The sequence below is a fragment of the Myxocyprinus asiaticus genome, chromosome 26, assembly GCF_019703515.2.
Source record: "Myxocyprinus asiaticus isolate MX2 ecotype Aquarium Trade chromosome 26, UBuf_Myxa_2, whole genome shotgun sequence".
Taxonomy (NCBI): Eukaryota; Metazoa; Chordata; class Actinopteri; order Cypriniformes; family Catostomidae; genus Myxocyprinus; species Myxocyprinus asiaticus.
Genome location: NC_059369.1, coordinates 33,061,411 through 33,083,556, shown reverse-complemented (window position 1 = coordinate 33,083,556; position 22,146 = coordinate 33,061,411). Strand labels below are relative to the sequence as shown.

At 36.1% G+C, this 22,146-nt stretch overlaps 1 protein-coding gene across 4 annotated transcripts in view; it reads right to left on the bottom strand.

The window, feature by feature from the left end:
- LOC127417178 (SH2 domain-containing adapter protein F-like) overlaps positions 1-22,146 on the bottom strand; it is a 222,590-nt gene that overhangs the window by 27,136 nt on the left and 173,308 nt on the right. For all 4 annotated transcript variants that reach the window (XM_051656995.1, XM_051656993.1, XM_051656994.1 and 1 more), the window contains one exon: positions 6,264-6,438. In XM_051656995.1, coding sequence (XP_051512955.1) covers positions 6,264-6,438 — 175 coding nt within the window. The remainder of the gene's footprint in view (positions 1-6,263; positions 6,439-22,146) is intronic.

Here is a 22,146-nt window from a genome sequence, read left to right as displayed (position 1 = left end):
TTTATTTTCTGATAACCCCAGCTCCTGGCACAAAGCTGTAATCACCCACTACCCATCAGTAAAGAAAGAGGGCATCTGTAACAACTGGAAAGTCAAAATCAGAGAGACAGCTGATCCTGACAGCACAATGTTCACTGTCAACATATATAAAAATGGCACAGTTATGGTCCAGGGAAACTTGAAGGCATTCAAGGCTGATTGCCATGCAATAAATGAAATTATGAAGCGAGAGAAAGTGTTATTAAATGAGAGTCTGTCATGTGAGCAGAATGCACAGAGAACACCAGAGCCCAGGTCAAACCGCAACATGGCCCCTCCCACAAAGACTGAGGGAAAATAATGACCCAGCCAGGACCTGGACCCTCTAGTGCTCAAATCTGTTCCTCTGCTACAGGAACACTTCACAAGGCAGGAGCTGGAGCTCAGGAAAACTGTGTTAAAACAGCAGCCTGTCCACTCAGACATATGTGCCTATCTCACCGAACTACAACAGGATAAAGAGAAGGTCACACTACAACTAACAGCCCTCTCAAAGCAAATGAGAGAGTTTCAGTGAGAAAAGGACAATTACCAAAATGAGCTGACTGCATTGAGACAACAGTGACAGGATAGACAGCAGTGCACACGACTGGATCAACAGTGGAGAGCTCAGAAGAGAGGCTGAGCAAGAGACAGAGGCCCATACAGCACCACCACTGCCCCCCCACCCTTGAGGAACCCGACTCAGACAACCCACTGATGCCACAGCACCCCCTGCCAGATAACACACAACAGAGCCAGCACTCACAAGACAGCCCAAAGACATCCAGCACAGAGGGACCAGAAATAGTGCTACTCGTCGATTCAACTGGAAAATTTACTAATGTAAATAAACTTTTCCCCCATCACGAGCTGTTAAATCTCTGGTGCCACGACACTAATGGGGCTTTTCCACTGCACGGTACAGCTCGACTTGACTCTGTGGATAGTACCTGGTACTTTTTTTAGTACCACCTCGGTCGATGTTCCAAGCGAGCCGAGCCGATACTAAATGTGATGTCAAAATCCTGCAGATCACTGATTGGTCAGAGAGAATCGTCACTACCAGTGTCACTGGATTTGCGACACGGGACATCAATCCGCTAGTTTTAAAGTTAGCAACAGCGATAGCAATATCATTTGTTCACGTGACTTTCGAATTGTAAAAAGAAATGGCTGTGCGCAAAACCACGCCGTGGTCAATAAATGAGGTGCAGACGTTCCTCTCGTTAGCGATGAACAAAATGATGCAAAACGAAAAAGTCTTTCAGGAAGTGTCTCAGCTGTTGGCCGCACATGGCTACCACCGGACCAACCAACAGTGTACGGAAAAGTTACAAAAACTTAAAAGTTTCTACAGAACCACCAAGGACCACAACAGCCGGAGTGGTTCAAACAGAAGAAAGTGGAAGTGGTTCGACCAAATGGACGCTATCTATGGAAATAGACTGGCAAGCAATGGGAGGGAGAGTGCCCTGGACTCGGCCACGACGTTGTTGGAGTCCACGATGGAGGATGGTACGTTTTGTTACGTTAACTCTATATTCTGCTTGAAAGCTTCACTTTATTTAGTTGACAGGTACTGGAAAGCATGCTTCTAAAACAACCAGGCCAATTTAACTGTTACCCTTGTGTAAAATCACCATGCAACAACTGCTTTATGCAGCACAATGAGCTAGTAGCTAACAGCTAGCGGTCGTGTTATTGTTTATGGTCAGTAATGTTTGTGTCAAGTTTAAGATGATGTCACTGCAGTAGAGGCGGCACAACTATGATGATCAGCCTATAATCCCACCCATGTTGAGGTGGCACTAAACTGCAGTGGAAAAGCAAGCTCAGAAAACTAAAGCGAGCAGAGTCGAGTCGAAAAGTGCCATAACAAAGCCCTGGAGCACCTTACATTGTTACAACTCGGCCGCCTCAGCCACATCATAATACACACAGGCACAAATGACCTAAGGAGCCAGCAGGACAGGGTGGCTGATTCCCTGAGAGCTGTTCTGGAGAAAGCAAGACATTCTTTTTAATTAATTAATTTTATTTATTTATCACACATTATACATTTTGCACATATACAGTGAAATTATTTTTTTCACATATCCCAGGTAAGCTGGGGTCAGAGTGCAGGGTCACATTCCTTCCCCAGTTCAAAAATTATCCTCTCCACTCTGCCCCCAAGGAAAGATTTCCATCCTCACACAATCACCAAAATAAATGCCAGCGTCTCACACACTGCGCACTACTGCCTAATGTCCACCTGGCTCACCACACAGACCAAGACACAAGCTGTCTGTATGATCATGTTCATTTATACAGGAATGTTGTACATGTGCTGGCAAAAAGAATGAAAGATGTTGCTCTAAATCGGAACAACCAGACAAGCCCCCGTTGGAGCAGAACAAACCCGAGCCCAGGAAATCCAACGAGACGCACTTCAGAGGACAATGTCCCATCCAACAGTGCATCCAGAGCCACACCCAGAGCTACAGCACCCAGAGAGGAGCCACGTGGTCAGAGACTGCCCTATGAAATCCCACACCTAGCACCTGCAGTGTACCCCACAGCACTGGACCCCCCTTCGCAGCACACCACACCCCAGCCAGGTAAACTAAGCTACACCCAGGCTCTCAGTAGAGGAGCAAACCGAGCCAACATTGAACTTCAGGACATCCAACATCAGAAACTCTGATCTCATCAGAGAATTTAAAGAACAAGATGTCATTATTAACAAGAAACATGGAGTAGAGGTGATGAGCCCACTGGTTGCACCCCAGGGTACAGAGAAATAGTGTTATCATCAGTAAAACTCAAATCAGTTAAAGAGGGTAGAGACACAGGGGGGATGTTAATTTGAACTATCCTGTGCCATAGAATTAATAAAAACAGAACAATATCATCGATGGCTAAAAATAAAAAAGGCATAATGTCAACATCAAAATCTGTCTTTCTGTGTGCAATCTATATTCCCCCCATTGAGTCACCCTATTTTCAGGAAGAAACCTTTTCTATCAGAGAAAGAGAAATCAGTCATTTCCAGGCCCAGGGAAATGTGCTGATTGTGGGTGATCTGAACTGTAGAACTGGTGTAGAATTAGATTTCACAGACACATACGGTGAACGATTCATTACTGGAAATAATGTTATTTTCCCCTCCAGACAGAACTATGACTAGGCAAAAAAGCCCATGGAAAGCAGCTGCTACAGCTCTGTCGGAGTCTGGGTCTGAACATTGCCAATGGAAGGCTAAGGGGAGACTCGTTTGGACGATACACCTACAGCTCTTCGTAGCAGCACAACAGACTATGCAATAACAGATTTGGACCTTTCTTCTTTGAGAGCATTCACAGTCAAACCATTAACAGCTTTCTCAGATCACTTGTATTTCTCAGACAACTTGTATGTCAAACAGTTTGAATCAACAACCAAAACAACAATCAGAACACCACAAACAATGAGCAAAATACTATAATTTAAATGGAAGGATAACAGTATAAATGATTACACAAATGCAATTACACTTACAGAAATACAGTGTCTCATACATTTTCCAAATACAGAAATACACTAAATGAAGATGGTGTAAATCAGGCAGTAAAATATCTAAATACCATTTTTTACAAAACAGCACAAAGAAGCTATTTGGCCCTCATCAAACCTAAGAAAAAGAAATTAGAGACAGGTTTGATTCAGACTGTATGACTCTGAGGATGAACCTTGGAAAATTATCCAACCAAAAACACAGACAACTGGGCAATCAAGATATATGCCTCCGTTACTGTGAGGCACTAAAACAATATATATCTACATTCAGAAAAAAAAAGAAAAGAAAAAAAGAACAGTTTTTACAGAGCCAGCTTCATGAAATTAAAGAATGTCAACTCAAACAAATTCTGGGATAAATGGAAATCATTATATAAATCAAATGAAAAATTGGTAATGCAAGATGGAGAGCAGTGAAAAAAAAAAAAAAAAAAAAAATAATAATAATAATAATAATAATTTCCAAGATCTATATAGTACTATCAAAATCATGATCAAAGTGACATTATTAAAAAAAATTAGAAGATTTGGAAAAATCAATTAAAGAATACCAAAACACATTAGATTTTAAAATCACAATGAAAGAATTGGAAGAAAAAAATTGGTGTCCTAGAGTCCAAAAAAGCATGTGGTATAGATGGCATTCTAAATGAGTCACAATTTTGTGCTGAGTGTGGGTTATTTCCCTAAGATCTGGAATCAAGGACTCATCAGCCCCATTTATAAGAGTGGTGATAAATTAGACCCCAACAACCATCTGTGTGAACAGTAATGTGGGAAAGGTTTTCTGCAGTATTTTAAATACCAGACTTTAAGATTTCCTTATGAAGCACAACGCCTTGAGTAAATGTCAAACTGGATTTCTCCCAAATTGTCACACATCTGATCACATTTTCATCTGATCTGGCATGAAGGATTATACTTAAAACTTATTGATAGCAGTGTAGGAGGAAAAGCTTATGATGTGATCAAATCAATGTACACAGCCAGTCAATGTGCTATTAAAATTGTCAACAAAAGAACCAAATTTTTCCTTCAGCGGTGAAGAGTGAGACAGGGCTGCAGTTTAAGCCCCACCCTATTCAACATATATATCAATCCATTGGCACAAAATTGAACAACGTCCCATTCAAGGTCTCACTCTACATGATATAGAGATAAAGTGTCTCCTCCACGCAGATGATCTGGTTCTCCTGTCGTCCACTAAAGAGGGGCTGCAGTAGAGTCTGGCATTATTGGAGAGTTACTGTCAGACCTGGGCCCTGACAGTCAACCATCAAAAAACAAACATCATGATCTTCCAAAAGCGAACCAGACCTCAGGGACTAACAAACATATTTCCATTATCAAACAGAAACATTGAAATAACAAAAACACACACTTACCTCTGCCTAAAAATCAGTTCTACAGGTAATTTTGCTTTGGCTGTGAATGAACTCAAAGATAAAGCACAAAGGGCTTTTTATGTCATTAAAAAAATTATAAAAATGTATATTCAAATTAGGATCTGGCTCAAAATATTCAAATTAGTCATCGAACCAATTGCATTATATGGCAGTGAGGTGTGGGGTCCAACTGTAAAATTTTACTATTTAAATTGGGAAAAACATCCCATTGAAACTCTACATGTGGAATTTTGTAAAAGAATCATTAATGTCCAAAGAAAAGCCCCAAATAATGGATGCAGGGCAGAATTAGGCCAATACCCTCTCTTTTTGAACTTTAAAAAAAGAGCCATCAAATTCTGGAAGCACCTAAAAACAAGTGACCCCAACACATACCATTATAAAGCCCTTAAGTACCAAGAGCTGAGCTTAGTGAAGACTACCCTATGCCAGCTTGTCCTGAGACTGACTGAACCTGAGGAGATCAGCCAGTCTCAGGATAACTGCACACACACAAACATTTGACCTAACCAAATTATACACAAATAAAAGGAAAAATACATCACGCATAGGACAAACACCATTAAAAATCAACACAAATTGGAATGTTATTCAGCACTAAATCGAGAGTACACCGTGGCAAACTATCTGACCACAGTGACTGAAAAAGCACTGACGATGTACAGACTCAGTGAGCACAGTCTGGCTACAGAGACGGGCTGCTGCAGACAGACCTGGCTGCCCCACTAGGACAGACTGTGCTCCCAATGCAACTTGGGAGTGATTGAGACAGAGCTGCACTTCCTCACAGAATGGCCAAAATACCAATCAATTAGAAACAAATATTACCACAAAATTAACAATACATGCCCAGATTTCAATGAATGTACCTTGACACAATTTTTATTTTTTTTATTCTTGGTGAAAAAGAAGAATGTGCAAATATAGCTGCAAGATTTGTAATATCCTGTAATAAACTGAGGGACAACCATACCTAAAAAGAACAATACATGAATGTGTTGATGACACTGATCTCCCTGACCCCAATCCCCTACCCCTGTTACCAACCCTATATAATGTTGCATTAATGCTGAATTGTTTAAATTATGCATTTATTTCTTTATAGTTATTATTGTTTTCATGTATTAGTCCTTGTTCCTGTTCTATTTTCTATGTAATTGCTTTGGCAATACAAAATGTTTTTGTCATGCCAATAAAGCACTTTAAATTGGAAAAAGTGAGCATTAAAACAAAATACCAACTTTTAAAAATCAAATTTCTCAGTTTTATGTGACTGGACAATGAGTTGAATGAACTCACATCTGGCTCTCCAGGGGCATGGAGGGGTCTATGCGCTCGCCCACTGTGGGTGTGCTGTGATCCAGTGAGCTCATCTTAGTGTTGACCAGGCAACTGCTGGAGTGCCGCTGGAGTGGGCGGGATTTCGCCTCTTTAGTGGGTGACATTCTGGACCTTTCCACACCGTCAAACTGCACTGTAACAAGAAAGAAAAAGAAAATATTATAATAATACTATTGACAGTATAATGTAACAGATTACAACACGGCTCTTTGGAATACTTGATTCTGCTTAGTCAATCGTGGTATTATGTGGTCAAATATTTTTGTATAACAGCCACTAAACTGTATAACCCTTCCTTGGTGCTGACAATCAGGTTCCACAGTAGACCTCACCGGGTCAAAGTAACCCGCCATTATTAATTACAAATCAACATCAGAGTTTACCAATTTTCCACCAACAATTGATCATAACTCATTAGCCAACTTATTACAAATTTCCTAGTGCATTTTTCATTCATTTTATGTATAGTAAATCAAATATTTTATGCAAATAAAAAGCAATGAGTCAATTTTTTTTCTCTCATAAGAAACTTTAATTTGCATTTTTTCTACTCTACTTTGTACTTTTTCTACTTTCTTACTTTCGGGTCAAACTGGGACTTACGACTTTCGAAGGGACTTTTTTTTATAACTTCCTTTTAAAAAACATAAAATTTGTCATTTTTACATCATCAGGTTCAGATCACCTCCGTGGAGGATGTCATGAAGTTTCAGGCTGAAAAGATCTAGTTCAGTTGATGTAAATTGTTGTTAAAATCTAAAATGGGTCAAACTGACCTGAAAGGTCCTTCAAGGGATAATTGACCATTTTCCCAGATAAACAGTTTCCTCAATGGTTGTGCAAGTATGTGGTGTCTTCTTACAAAATAAACATTTCCAACTCAAATATTTAATGTCTAATTATATTTACTTGGCATGTAGTCAAATATATAATGTGATTTTCTTTTCCTTGACAGTCGCTGGTGATTACTGGATAATTATTTAAAAAAAAAAAAAAAAAAACATTCAAATTTAGACTGATTCACTAATAAATCATTCAGACCCATTTGTAAATCAGTCTGGACAATTCATCAAAACTGAACTAACTAAAAATAATGATTCACTCACAAATCTCACTATGGATTGAATACAAGTTTTACTTGTTCAGTCCTAGAAAATACAATCTTAAAAGCCCATGACATTTCCAGGTTTTCCATGACCATGGAGACCCTGTAATAACTGGCATGATGTACAGCCAGTCAGTCATTATTAAAAAATAACCGTTTCAGGTTGACAAGACCCATCCACGTATTGTTGGGGTCCTGATGGGTTAATTTTGTAATAATGACTGGCTGACATTACATTATCCCCTACTTCTAGTATACTACCAAAACAGTCTTCCTTTGGCAGTGAATATGAAACAATTGGGGGCGTTGTCAATGTGAGAAAAAAAAATAAATAAAAAATAATAATAATAATAATAATATATATATATATATATATATATATATATATCTGTATAAATAAGGAAAATCTTAAAACCCATGAGTGAGGGATGACCTGTGTTCTGTAATTTTTCAAGCTTGTCATTGCTCTTCTGTAATAGTTTTTGAAGAAGATTCCCAGCATGACATTGTAAGACTAGCAATCCATAAATTGAGCTTTGTGTTTTATTGAGTAGAAACTCCCTCTTGGTCGTAACTCAATCGAATGAAGTATATGTGTAAGCCTGAGGGATTGAAGCTAGTTCTCCATTTAATGAGAGTAGCTTCAGTCAAGCTTATGAAGAGACAGAGCAAGACACTTCATACAGCATCTAAACCAGTGGTTCTCAACCATTTTTGGATGAATGCCCCCCCATTCATTACCTAACCTTATGCCACCCCCTTCCACCCCCATACCAAATTATGTGAAATAATCTGAAAACTGAGGCTGTTCTGAAGAAAAAAAAAAAAAAAAAAAAAAAAAACATAAAAACCAAACCTTGTGTTTCTTGAATTTAAGCAGATGAAGGGCTATATCTGGGACCTATCAAATGAAAATGCAAAGACAGAAACTAATAATAAAAGTGATATTATTATTATTATTATTTTAAAAAAATAAGTGAAACGACCAATAATATTTTATATTTTGTCCCACTGCAATGCACATACTACAGTGCAGCATTGATTTTGAGTTGGATGCAGATGTACGTTTTCTGGTATTAACAACAGTGAGGTTATCTATAACATCTATAAAAAGTAAAAAGTTAACACCTAAGTTATGTGGCTAAATTATTCTAACAGTGTGACTGAGTTGGAACTCCTTTCATCAGGTTCTTATTAATTCAAATTCTGTCATCTCTTGGAATTTCTGAAGGCAAACAAAACCAGTTATATTTTCTTACACTCAAAACAAAAATATTTTAGCCTTTTTTAGTTATTTTTTTACTTTTTTTTTTTTTTTTTTTAGGATTTACGCACTTCTATTTCATCTTTTTTTTATATGTATTTTGCATTTGCCCATATTATTATATATATATATATTTTTTTTATGTGTTATTTGTAACAAAACCATAGTAAGCACATGGAATATGGATTTTCATTACCATGGTTAGATGTAACTTGATTTCTATAAAACAAACTATGGCATTTTTTGTAATTATAAACCGTAGGCCTAAACACATTTAAAAACAATAATTGCAAAATATAAACATTAAAAAGTTTTAACAAAAATGAATGATATTCCCCTATGTTGCCTATTACAAATTTAATAGAGCTGAAGTAGTGATATGATAATATGTATTATGAATTTATTTCTGCCTAAAGTACAGTTAATTTTACTACAGTAAATTCAAGGGTGGTCATATAGAATTATGTGCCGAATTCAAATGGTTTCCGCATCTCGCACCATGCTTCACTGGTTCTCGCAGCGCTGTGCAATTAAGAGCTCGAACCGGTCTATGAGAAAAAACGCACCTGTTCTGTCAATTGAGCCGTATCCAACTACAGAGCCATACAGGTGCATTAGTGGAGGTTGTGACTCCGCCTGTCTATTTGACGCTGCAAAACCAGATACTTCAGAGGTGTCGCGAGACTTCAGTTCAGAATCAGATGACCCGTGGCACAAATGCGTACCAATCCATATAATGGAGAACTAGTAGGCTTATATTCAGAGTCTAGATAAAAGTTTTTATTCAAAGACTTGACGATTGATTTGACATATAACTGATAATAGCCCCCCATTTGTGACCTAACGCCCCCACCTCTTCTAAGTTGCTCTCAGCGCCCCCTGGCATCCACTGAATGTCCCCTGGGGGCGGTACTGGATTCACGAAATGAAATTTCTTCTTAACTAACATTTTCTTCTTAATTTGTAACTTTTTGTAATTTGTAATTTGTAAAAAAAGTTAAGGATATTTTGTATTCCAGAAAAAACTTAAGAAAGTTCTTATCTTTTTTCTTAAGAAAAAACTTAAGAATCATTCAAATTCTCGAAAAAAAAAATGTCTTCAATATCATCGTACATATCATCTTAAAGTTAGGATAACCTCACAGTTGTCTTAAATTCTAAAATGTAAGATGTTTAATGAATTTACTGGGTTTTTCATGTTGAGTCTGAAGTCGCAGTGGGCTGTTCACTTAGAAATGTTATTTTAGACCGAAAAACGCTTTTGACTGTTTTGTGTTTAATTATATTTTTATTTTCAGCTTGTAAACCATGTAAATGTTAACACTAAATTCAAACAATATATGTTGTTATGAAGCTTCTTAATGTGGTGACCAATCATGCTAATGGATGTGCTGCATTTAGTACTCTCTCTCCACAATCTTTTGAGTTCATAGAAACATAATAATTATAACATTAGAAAGCTGAGACTTTCTTTTTCACCCCCCATCCACATCCCTATTGGAGTTGGGCACAGCAGAGACAGCCTCTGCAACACTTTCACATTTACCCGCCTCTTAATTTCTCACGTGATATTATCAAGCTTCCTAAGGAGACCTTTTCCTTGCAGTAGTTTCCTCAACTCTTGTCTACTGAAGTTTTTGTTTCTTTTCCTCCATCAAATTAAAAGTTATCAAATGTTAGCAGCAAGTAAATTCCCCTGCGACGGTTAATGCCTTTTAACTAACACATCTCACGCACTTTACATTAAAAAAAAGAAAAAACTATCACGAGGTGCTTGCTACTTTAAATGTATGTAAATGTTTTTTTACAATTTACCAGTGTTGAAGTATTGAATTTGTTGTAGGCTATTAGACATGGCAACTCCATGAGCAGGCTGATCAGACAATGTCAAAGCCCGTCTTTTTATTCTTAAGAAAAAAAATTAAGATGTTCTTCAGAAAATCTTCATAAGAATTTTTCAAGAATTGCACTAAAAAACGTTCTTACGAACTTCTCATAATTTATCCTAAAAACGTTCATAATTTTTTTCTTAAGAACATTTTCGTGAATCTGGCCCCTGATCTAAACCAAAAAATCAATGCAAACAGTGAGACAGCAAGAATGGAAAAAGGAACATAAAAAGATATATAAACAATAGCCTGTTTTAAGCATGGACTGTGTTTTCTAGCAACTGGAGAAGTTAAAACCTAAACTTCTGTCCATGTAAGAGGAATCTAAACAGGTTTATCTAAGGAAAACATGGTAGATGCATCCAGGTGACTGAACAAACACTGTTATCTTTCAGGGCTGGTGTGAGAACTCTGAACTGCTGTGTAACTTCTGTACACTGCTGCTGCTGTCAGGGTTTTGTGAAGGGAAGAGATGAGTGAGTAAGGATCCAAACGCATAACTTTAATTATAAACAAAAGAAGAGGATGCAACGATGAAGTAATAAGACGAAGGAGGTAACAAAATTCTAGAACAGTATGCTGGCAACTAACGCACTACATACAAACAAGAACCGACACAGGAACAAAGAACAAGAGGACATATATATATATACAGCCATGGCCAAAAGTATTGACATAAATTTTGTGTTTTGCAAAGTTTGCTGCTTCAGTATTTGTAGATTATTTTTTCACATATTTCTATGGTATACTGTAAAACAGTGATAAGCATTTCATACATTTTAAAGGCTTTTATTGGCAAAAACAGTCAATATATGCAAAGAGTCAATATTTACAGTGTTGACCCTTGTTCTTCATAACATCTGCAATTCGCTCTAGCATGCTGGATATCAGCTTCTGGGCCAAATCCTGACTGATGGCGATCCATTCTTGCCTTATTACTGCTATTAGAGTTGATCACAATTTGTGGGCTTCTGCTTGTCCACTCACCTTTTGAGGATTGACCACAGGTTCTCTTTGGGATTAAGATCCGGGGAGTTGCCTGGCCACAGATCCAACATTTCAATGTAATGATCTCTGAGCCACTTCATTATCACTCTTGCCTTGTGACATGGTGCTCCATCATGCTAGAAAATGCACAGATCATCACCAAATTGCTCCTGGATTGTTTGGAGAAGTTGCTCTTGCAGGACGTTTTTGATACCATTCTTTATTCATGACAGTGTTTTTTGGGCAGAACTGTGAGAGAGCCCACTCCCTTGGATGAAAAGCAACCCCACACATGGATAGTCTCAGGATGCTTCACTGTTGGCATGACACCGGACTCATGGTAGCGTTCAACTTTTCTTCTCCGGACAATCGATTTCCCAGATGTCCCTAACATTCAGAAGGGGGCTCCATCAGAGAAAATAACTTTGCACAAGTCTTCTGCTGTCCAATCCCTGAAATTCTGCAGGAAATACAGTCTGTCCTTGATGTTTATCTTGGAGAGAAGTGGCTTCTTTGCGGCCCTTCTTGACACCAGGCCGTTGTCCAAAAGTCTTCGCCTCACTGTGCGTGCAGATGCACTCAGACACACCTGCTGCCAATATTGAGCAAGCTCTGCACTGCTGGTGACACGATTCCAAAACTGACTCCTCAGGAGGAGACGGTCCTGGTGCTTGCTGGACACTCTGGGACGTCCTGAAGCCTTCTTCACTGCAGTTGAACCTCTCTCCTTGAAGTTCTTGATGATCCGGTAAATGGTTATTTCAGGTGAAATATTCTTTGCAGCAATTTTGTTGCATGTGAGGCCATTTCAATGCAAAGCGTTGATGGCTGCACATCTTTCTTTGGAGGTAACCATTGCTAACAAGAACACAATGATTGGAAGCACTTCTTCCCTCCTTTTATAGCAATCAGTCTGCTTTTATAATTCAATCAGAATGATAGAGTGATTTCACCTAAACATGTCTTGTCAATAGATGATTCACATTTTCAGTTTTCAAATTTGTTTACGAATTTTGAGTACATTTTGTATACAATAAGCAGTCATAAAATTGCAGCTACAGTATATTGTGTAAATTTTATTTGCTTAAATTAAATTGAATGCAAGTACTGAGTAATGCTAATTAACTACATTTACTAAATATGTAGGCCAAAATACTTTGTGGAGCTGCTTGCAATTACACATATTTATTGTTAATACTATAGTAATGTGTGATGTTCACACAGGTGTCCTAGCAGAGTAACCACAGGAGTGTGGACATGTTCCACTAAGTTTGACAACCAGAAAGTTTCCAAATACTTAAAAATAATAATTTAAAATCCTAAAAAAAACTTATTTCTTCAAATGTGTATGCTTGTGCTGTCTTTCCTTAAAATCAAAGTCTATTGTTTTTATATTTTCTTATACAAAGAAAATACATGTATGTTTTGAAGTGTAGATTAAGTGTCCAAATATTTTGGGGGGTACAGTATACAGATCCAATTCAATTTGATTAAATTTGATATTTTGAACTCCAAATTAGAAGATCCAATTCAATTTGATTAAATTTGATATGTCTATAAAAAGCATGTTTTAATAAAAAAATAAAAAAAATAAAAAGAGCAAATCAAGTCCAGTGCAGGGCATCAAGCCCCATATGTGTGCCCTCAGAGATGGCTCTGCTCACAGGTCAAAAGTCTCTCAAAAGTGAGCTCAGAGGTCACAGAGGTCACAGGATGTAGCTGTAGTGAGAGAGCTCATGTTTCTGATGGATGAATCCGAAGCCTTGAGCGTCTGTGACCAGATTCACTCCAGACTCTGCACACACACTGCTGTCCTCACAGACCAACACATTTCACAGAGAGACAGACAGAGAGAGAGAGAGAGAGAGAGAGAGAGAGACTGAACCTACATTACTATGCACACACACTTACGCTTGTTACACTATTTTTGGATTATTGGCACATTTAGTCTTATTCTTCATCTTTAGTTTATCTTTCTTAGTAACTTAAATTACATTAATTTTCTTCTTTAAATTATTCTTTTTTATCTTTTAAATTGCTACTTTCTAAATGTACTCTGCACTACTTATTACATTTTTTACTTTATTTTAATTTTATTTTGCACTACTAATACTTAGTTTTATGTGTTACTACTGTATAGTTTATATTTACTTTTGTTGTTTTACTTTATTTTACATAGCACAATTTTTCATTGCACGCAGCTGCAAACGCTTGGCACTACAAATTAAGTTGTGTGTGTGTGTGTGTGTGTGTGTGTGTGTAGGTTTCTTATCCTCTGTCTTCTCATTGTGTTCTCTCTTTGTCTTAATATGAAAGTGTAATTACAGTGAATGGACACTTTTGATCTCTGACTCACTGGCTCTTTATAGAATCAAAGATCAACCAAGCAGCGTCTTTCCTAACAGAGCGGCAGGGTGAGATTCTGCTTACAGTAAAACATACAAAAGACGGAAGCACTCAGCATATGTAGGTGTTCACAGCCTCTGAATGTGCTGATCAAAGACTATATATTCTTGAAGTCAAACACAAAGACAGCTTGAACAAGGATACATGTTTTCAGGAGGCAAATTATGTTTTGAAATATATTGTTGAACCATCCACTAGGGGCCAGTGTGACTATCAACAAAAAACAATGCTAAAGAACCAGCATGCTTATAAACCAACAATATCTTACTAGCACCTCAAGGTAACTAGTTGAAGCTTGGTGTTTTTATTGGGAACAATATCTTGCAACTGGCTAACATTTTATGTTAAGATTCACAGACAAGCCTTTCAAATAGGTTTTGTCGGTACCATGGTACAGAATGATTACCATATTGACATGTGATTATATTATTTATACAAAGGTACATTACTACAATTGTACATGTGCAAAAAAATAAATAAAAAAAAACATTAAAAAATCATTGTAGTACCATGGTTGTAGGTGAAACAACTACTCAAAAGTCAATTTTTAAATTTAATTCATCAATTTATACTGCATTTATGTGTAATTCAGCATGCATTAAAATGCATGATAATGGGTAGTAATAATACTTAAGCAGATATAGCAGCTTGCATTGAATAAAAGCAGGAATAATTAGCATCATGCTCATGAAATAACATTGTTGATGTATTCCTGAAAATCGAATTATATGTGCCAATGATGCCACTGAAATACATTTCTGTTCAGTTTGAGTGATGGTTTGTGATGTTTGTGTGTGTGTTTGTATACTGCATGAGCGATAGATGGAATGTTATAATTTTTGTTTACTGTTTGGCATATTATGTACGTCTGAGGAGAAATGGACTGTTACCATGAAACCCACCATGCAAAGGTACTTGCCTCTTCTCAACCCTATTATAACTGTCAAAACACAATATGAGAACTCTTTAGGAACCAAGATGAGTGTGTGTCAGTCTGTGTGTGTTTGAAAGCTTGAAAAATACATTCATATAAAAAGGAAAAAAAAAAAAAAAAGTTGAAATCACAAAGTCAAGCTGATGGAAAAGTAAAATCATAGAAGTGAAGGGCAATGTACACCTACAGCTGTCTACAATAATAATGTGACCCTCTGAGACATAACACTGCCTGTAACCCTCGTGTGACCCTCAGCATCTGTCTCAAAACAAAAACTCATATGAACCACAGAACAAGGATCTGACCCCAGCCTAGCTGGGATATGTGAAAAAGAAGAATTTCACTGTATATGTGCAAATGTATAATGTGTGATAAATAAAGGAAATTATAATTAATTATAATTACATATGATGCTGAATTAAATTAAATTATAATAAAAAATTAATTATAGAACATGGCTGTAACCTTGACAACGGCATGTCCAATCAGCATTCAGCTCCATGCTTTGAAGCAGTCGTGTCTCTGACATAAATGCTGCACTATGAGAAAGAAGGACAGATACTTGGCACAGACTTCGTCTGACCTTTTAATGTCTAATAGACTAAACATTCAGCCAGGTGAAACTGTTTACCTGCACTGACTGCCGGTGTGGTTTCGAGGTCACCGGTCAGCCAATCTCTCTCTCTCTCTGCCTCTATGTCTCTGTCAGTCTTTTTCCTTGTCTAACCTTGCATCTCAGGAACTATTTTTATTAGCCCTTTCTCCTTCAGAAGCTCTTAAAATGAAATACACCCGGAATAGACAAAACAACTTGTCAAACAAAAAATAAAAGCACTGTTTTTTTGCTGAAGTTTATAGAAGAATGATCGACAGGCCTCTCCATAACTGTCTCCAAAGTGAAAGGGATGTTTGTATGAGTGTTCACACATACGGCAAATTACAGCAAAGTCATTGGCAATTTTTGGGTTATATAAGTGTAGGCTTGTCCAGTAATGCATCTAAATAAAAAAATAAAATAAAATAAAAAGAAAATTCACTATTCTATATGATTTGTCTCTGCCCACATGCAATGACAATAAAAAACGAGGCATGCATGGAAAGTTGTGTCAAAAACTATTGGCATTTTAAGCGAGTTTGTTTCATGCATTGATGGTTCATCTTAATGATATGAAGGTATGTTGAAGATACAGTATATCTTAAAAATATGCAATTTATAAACAAATCCTTTCAGAATAATTTTAAGCAGCAAGAACACATCCTTGTCAAATAAGAATTACTCTTATGATAAGAATTAATGTTATTTTTATCAACAATTCATCCATTTGTGATCAGATTTTCAAAAACTATGGATAGAAAGAAAGAAAGAAAGATTACAAGAATTTTTATATCTTTTACTGATTTAATAAAGTTCGAAGACACAAAGATAATTATAAAATATATAAAACCCAATCTCTAAAGTGCACTAACAAACCTCAACAAAACAACAAGAAAATACTCTGCACATGATTAAAAAAAAGACAGAAATGTTTTGGGGTGTATGTGACAGGAGCAACAGAGATCCCTTTATCAGATTAAACCGTCAGTAAGAAGTTTGACGGATGGATGAGGTTACCGCCTACTGGAGCCATATATTATTACAGAGCAAAGAGAGGAAGATATAAGACAATGATCACATTCAGGTGTAGAACAAGAGAAAGAGAAGCAAACTCAGAAGAGATTTGATTAAAAAATAAATAAATAAATAATCAAATACACCACTTCAACTGGGCATTAGGATTGGTGACGAGCACTCTAATATAATGGGCATCCCAAACAGGCCACTGCTTTGCTGTCCTGTCAGCAGTGTGTGTTTGTAGGAAGGCATATCCAGCACTGGTTCCAGATGAGCTTCTAAGGCACCATAATGTCATATTTAAGTATCTAGAACAAATTCAAATATGCTTAAGATATAGCCAAGCAAGTTTTAATGACTATAGTGCATGTATCTTGGTAGAAATAGATTCATAAGTGTAAACTGTTTACATTTCAAGGGTTTCTACACCTTTGACCAAAGAATATCAATGAATTTAGCATGACAGTTCTAGTCATTCATGATGACTGTTTAAAGGGATAGTTCACCCAAAAATGAAAATTTTCTCATCATTTATTCACCCTCATGCCATCCATGATGTGTATGACTTTTTTTTTCATCAGCACAAACAAATTCTTCAGCTTCATACAAGGCAATGCATGCCAACGTGCTTCCATCAAGTGTGAGGCTGTGTGTACTCGGTCCTCTCATGAATGTGCACTAGCGAGCAACAGGAAGTAAACAATTATAGTGAAAAGGACTTAAATATCGATCTGTTTCTCACCAAAAGCGATCGTATCGCTTTAGAAGACATTCATTAACCACTGGAGTTGAATGGATTACTTTTACTACAACTGTCTGTGCCTTTTGGAGCTTTAAATTGCTGATCACCATCCACTTGCATTGTATGTACTTACAGAGCTAAAATATTCTTCTAAAGATCTCAGTTTGTGTTCTGCTAAAGAAAGAAAGTCATACACATATGGGATGGCATGAGGATGAGTAAATGATGAGATAATTTTCATTTTTGTGTGAACTTACCCTTTAGTACTTAAAGTACTTAGTAAAAAATCCTTTTATTGAGGTTGTACCCACAAAAAGCAATTTCTAGAAAACGTATTCGACGTTATACAAGACTTTTCAGTGCTCTTTTAGATTTTATTAAATTCCAAGACTTTGCCAAGCATAACAATCACAATTTTCAAATTACCTAATATTTCAAGTTTTTCATGACTGTGTGATCCCTGTATGAATACATTGACTTTATTCATTTGCTTCATCATTCATTTTTATTCTTTCAACCTACCGGCTAACCACTAACAAAGGTGCTTCATGTGGTAACTATAATTAACTGGTTTGTTTCAAGTCAAAAATTTATGGTACACCATAAAAACTCATTTTAAAGGTAAAAATAGGTAGGAAAGCTCTTTCAGGTATGAATTGCAGCCAGGTTACCACTTTTAACAGTGTATGCAGTGAAGATATGTCTATCCTGCCTTAAAATATCGTCCAGAAGGAGGCTACTCAGTAGACAAAGTACAGACATTAGTTAAGCACACATTGGATTCAAACTTGCCCTGATTCCTTTCTACAGTGTACCTCAGGATAATGTCTGATAATGCAATATTTTAAGGTTTCAGACACAGTTGTTTACATATTTACATGCAACATTGTGTACTGAAACAGGAATTTAGTCAGATCCATGGCCAAGCAGTTAGCGCATGTGCTCCAGTTGAGCTTTGGTGCTCTGAGTGACGGAAGTTCATATCCAGCTCACAACATACCCTAATTTTATTTCTGCATCATGTCCTGTTCTATCACAACAGTAGCTTTCAATGAAAGGAGAAAAAAAAAAAAAAAAAGGGGGAACTTGCAGACTTTCTTTTACTAGCTTTCTTACTAACTTTCTACTTTCTTTAACCTTATCCCAAAATGCAGAAAAGATCATTAAAATCTAAATGTTATCTTGTTGGAGCTTCTGATGAATTAAATACTTAACATTTATGTTACAGAGCCATTAAACAGAGTAGTTTGTCTTGAAACCACATAGAGAAATGGATCCATATTGAAACACAAAAAGGGTTTCTTCTGAGTACATTTGCTAATTAAAGCTGTTAATTAATTTTCATTTACTAATTCACTAATGGAACTTCCATCACACAAGTATTGTGCAATGCTCAGTGGGGAGGGCCAGTCATAACTCACTGCCATAATAGGGGCTGCAATTAAGTTCTTTGGAAATGATTAAATAGTCAAGGTCACATTCTTATTCTGAACGCATACTGTGAAAATATCTAATGTCAAACTCAGAACAGGCAGGTGAAACCAGCTAATGAAGCCATCTATTCATATTTCAGTACAAGCTCATTCAAGAGGTCGATCCTGATTGGCCAACATGTGTAATAAAATAATATGCATGAAATGACAGCCTGATGTCGCTAGACGGTCACAGCCCACTTACAAACACAAAAATTTTTGTTCTTTTTTTTTTTTTTTTCATCAATAAACCCCAGGAGTTCCATGTGTTTCACAAAGGCAAAGAAAAGCAGGTCTTCATGGGCTAATGCCCCACAGTTATGCTCACATAATGGAATCTAGATATAATGTAATTATATATATATATATATATATATATATATACACACATACATACACACACACTACCGGTCAAAACTTTTGAAACACTTGACTGAAATGTTTCTCACGATCTTAAAAATCTTTTGATCTGAAGGCGTATGCTAAAATGTTTGAAATTAGTTTTGTATTATTTATAATTTCACAACTTAGTCCCACTGTCCCCATATGAGGACATAAAGTTTTAGAAAAATTATTATTATTATTTTTTTGCATGTTTATTAGGTGCTATTAGATACAAATCAAAATGGAAAATCCACACAGCAGTCACGCTCGGGTCTCCGGAGGATACAAATGAAAATAATTAAATATTCTTCCTTATGTTCCTTTAATGAATAACAAACTTGCCTTGATTATTTTAAATTAGATATTTACTGTACTTCACTGCTTACATTAAAGGTTTTCAATCTACTGTACTTGTCTACAATTGGTGAGTTGAAATAATTGTTCCTCTGATAAAAAAATGTAAATAAAAAGAGACAGGATGTCACTTGCTATAGTTATGAAAAAAGTATAAATATTTAATTTCCTTGAATATATGTCATTTCACATTTATTTTATTTTTTTATTTTTTTTAGATTACTCTAACGCCTGAAGATTCAGCAAGCATTAAAGTATCCACATTACGCAATGACCAGTATCTCCAAAAATTACTCTGTATGTGTTAACCTTTTGCCAGTATTCAATATACAGTGTATATCCCATTATTTATGTATTTGCTCTGAAAAGGCTTCAAAGAGATTAATTTTTATTTACATTTTTTTTTATCAGAGGAACAATTATTTCAACTCACCAATTGTAGACAAGTACAGTAGATTGAAAACCTTTAATGTAAGCAGTGAAGTACAGTAAAGATCTAATTTAAAATAATCAAGGCAAGTTTGTTATTCATTAAAGGAACATAAGGAAGAATATTTAATTATTTTCATTTGTATCCTCCGGAGACCCGAGCGTGACTGCGGTGTGGATTTTCCATTTTGATTTGTATCTAATAGCACCTAATAAACATGCAAAAAAATAATAATAATAATTTTCCTAAAACTTTATGTCCTCATATGGGGACAGTGGGACTAAGTTGTGAAATTATAAATAATACCAAGCTACAGAAAGTCAGATTTGTTTATCAAATTGTATATTATGTTTCAAGGAGTGTTGGCTATTCATATTTTTTTGAGATGTTACAGACATTACAGCTAATTTTCTGGAAAGTTGCTTTGGAACAATGTGTATTGGAATAAACAAAAATAAAAACTATACAAATAAATTTGATTTGACTTGATTTGACTTTTATGTTACCATGTTTTTTTTTTTGTTTTTGTTTTTTTTTACTTAAGCAACAAAATCTCATTGTTCTCTCTTTGCACTGCCAAACAAACATGTGATAGCCAGTACTAATGCATTTTACCAATCATAAATTAGCATAATTAATTATGATACAAGTAATGGCCAATCAATGCCAACCTTTTTAAAATAAAATTCTACATTATAAATTCTTATTCTAAGTGCTGATTACCATTGTCCCATGTCTGCCAACCATGTTGAGTGGGCCAAACATCATCTGCAGCCTGAAACTCAACTTTTGGTCAGATGTTAGGAGTGAATGCACTTGGTTGCATAGGAAAGCTATAGGATGTTACTTTGCTCTCTTGCTTCCTATTTAGTAAATGACTTAACCTCCAGTGTGCTGTTTGTCTGCACAGGTCTCAGAACATTTCAAAATACACCTTATTTTCATCCTAAAGCAACACTGCCTCTGAAATCAACATTTTAAGCTTTTGGATGAATCCATTGATTCTCAATGTGATAATGCACAGTAAATATAGGATTTCTAAGGGACAAATAGCACTAAACTCCACTATAGTGGTCACTCTGTTTAACTGCGTGCTGCTCACATTTTTAAAATGGCATATCGGATGAAACTAGAGACCCTAAGCTCAAACAGGTTTTAATGTAAAAAAAATAAATAAAAAATATTAGGTTTCTTACCAGATGTAGTTTTGTTGGCAATTGTCCCAAAGACAAACTTCACTGAGACCTGTGCCATATGACATTTTTTGTCATATGACTCCATGCATCAAAATTTTAACCCTTTACTGACATCCCAGAGTGTCCTGAACTGAGATCATTTAGTTTAAATTGAATGAAATTATGCATAGAGTATAGCAAAGACAGTCCACACAGAGGGATGTGGGGTCGCACGAGGTTATGCATTAATATAACAATACATAGTAATAAACAGCTAAATTTGCCTACATATATTTTTAATAAAACTTGAAAAATGAAATGTGAAGACTTCTGTGAACATTTTAAAGTGATGATGCAAACGAAAAGATCACATACTGACTTAAGGAAATGAATCAAACTAACCAACTCAAATGCCGTTTTAAAGCAACTCTCATAGGATCGTCAAACTAGTCTAATGACACAATTTTTGGGAAACTAAATGGCCATATAAAAAGGGTATACAAAAAAAAAATCACATTCTCAATAAGCACGTTTTCATACACAGCAATACATAAACTATTATTAAAATCTGCATATAAATAATAATAAAAAAGAATTAATGTAAGAGACCCTCGTTTACATGAGATTTTAAATTATCAGGTAATTCTCTGCTTTTGACGTCAAAACATAAACAGGCATGCACACACTGTATAAGCTGGTTAAAAAAAAAAAAAAAAAAAAAAAGGTGTTTACATTTATTTATTTATTTTATTTATTTGACAAGGACAGCGCTCATTAATCAACAGAAAATGACTGTAAATGAGCCAGAGTTAGCCGTATTGGCTAATTTACATTTGTTGTCCTTGGCCAGTTCTTAAAAAGGCAACCTAAAATTAAAATTAAATAACTTATCACAAATATCATATACAGATAATACTAGGGGTGCACCGATCGATCAGCCACAGATATTCATCTTAAATCCGTGATCGGAGATCGTGCCTAGAATCAGGGCCAATCTTTTTTGCAGCACTCAAGGATTCACACATACACTGCTCCTCTAATGAATGAGCGATTGTGGCCTTTGGAGGGTGAGCTGTTGGTAATTCTA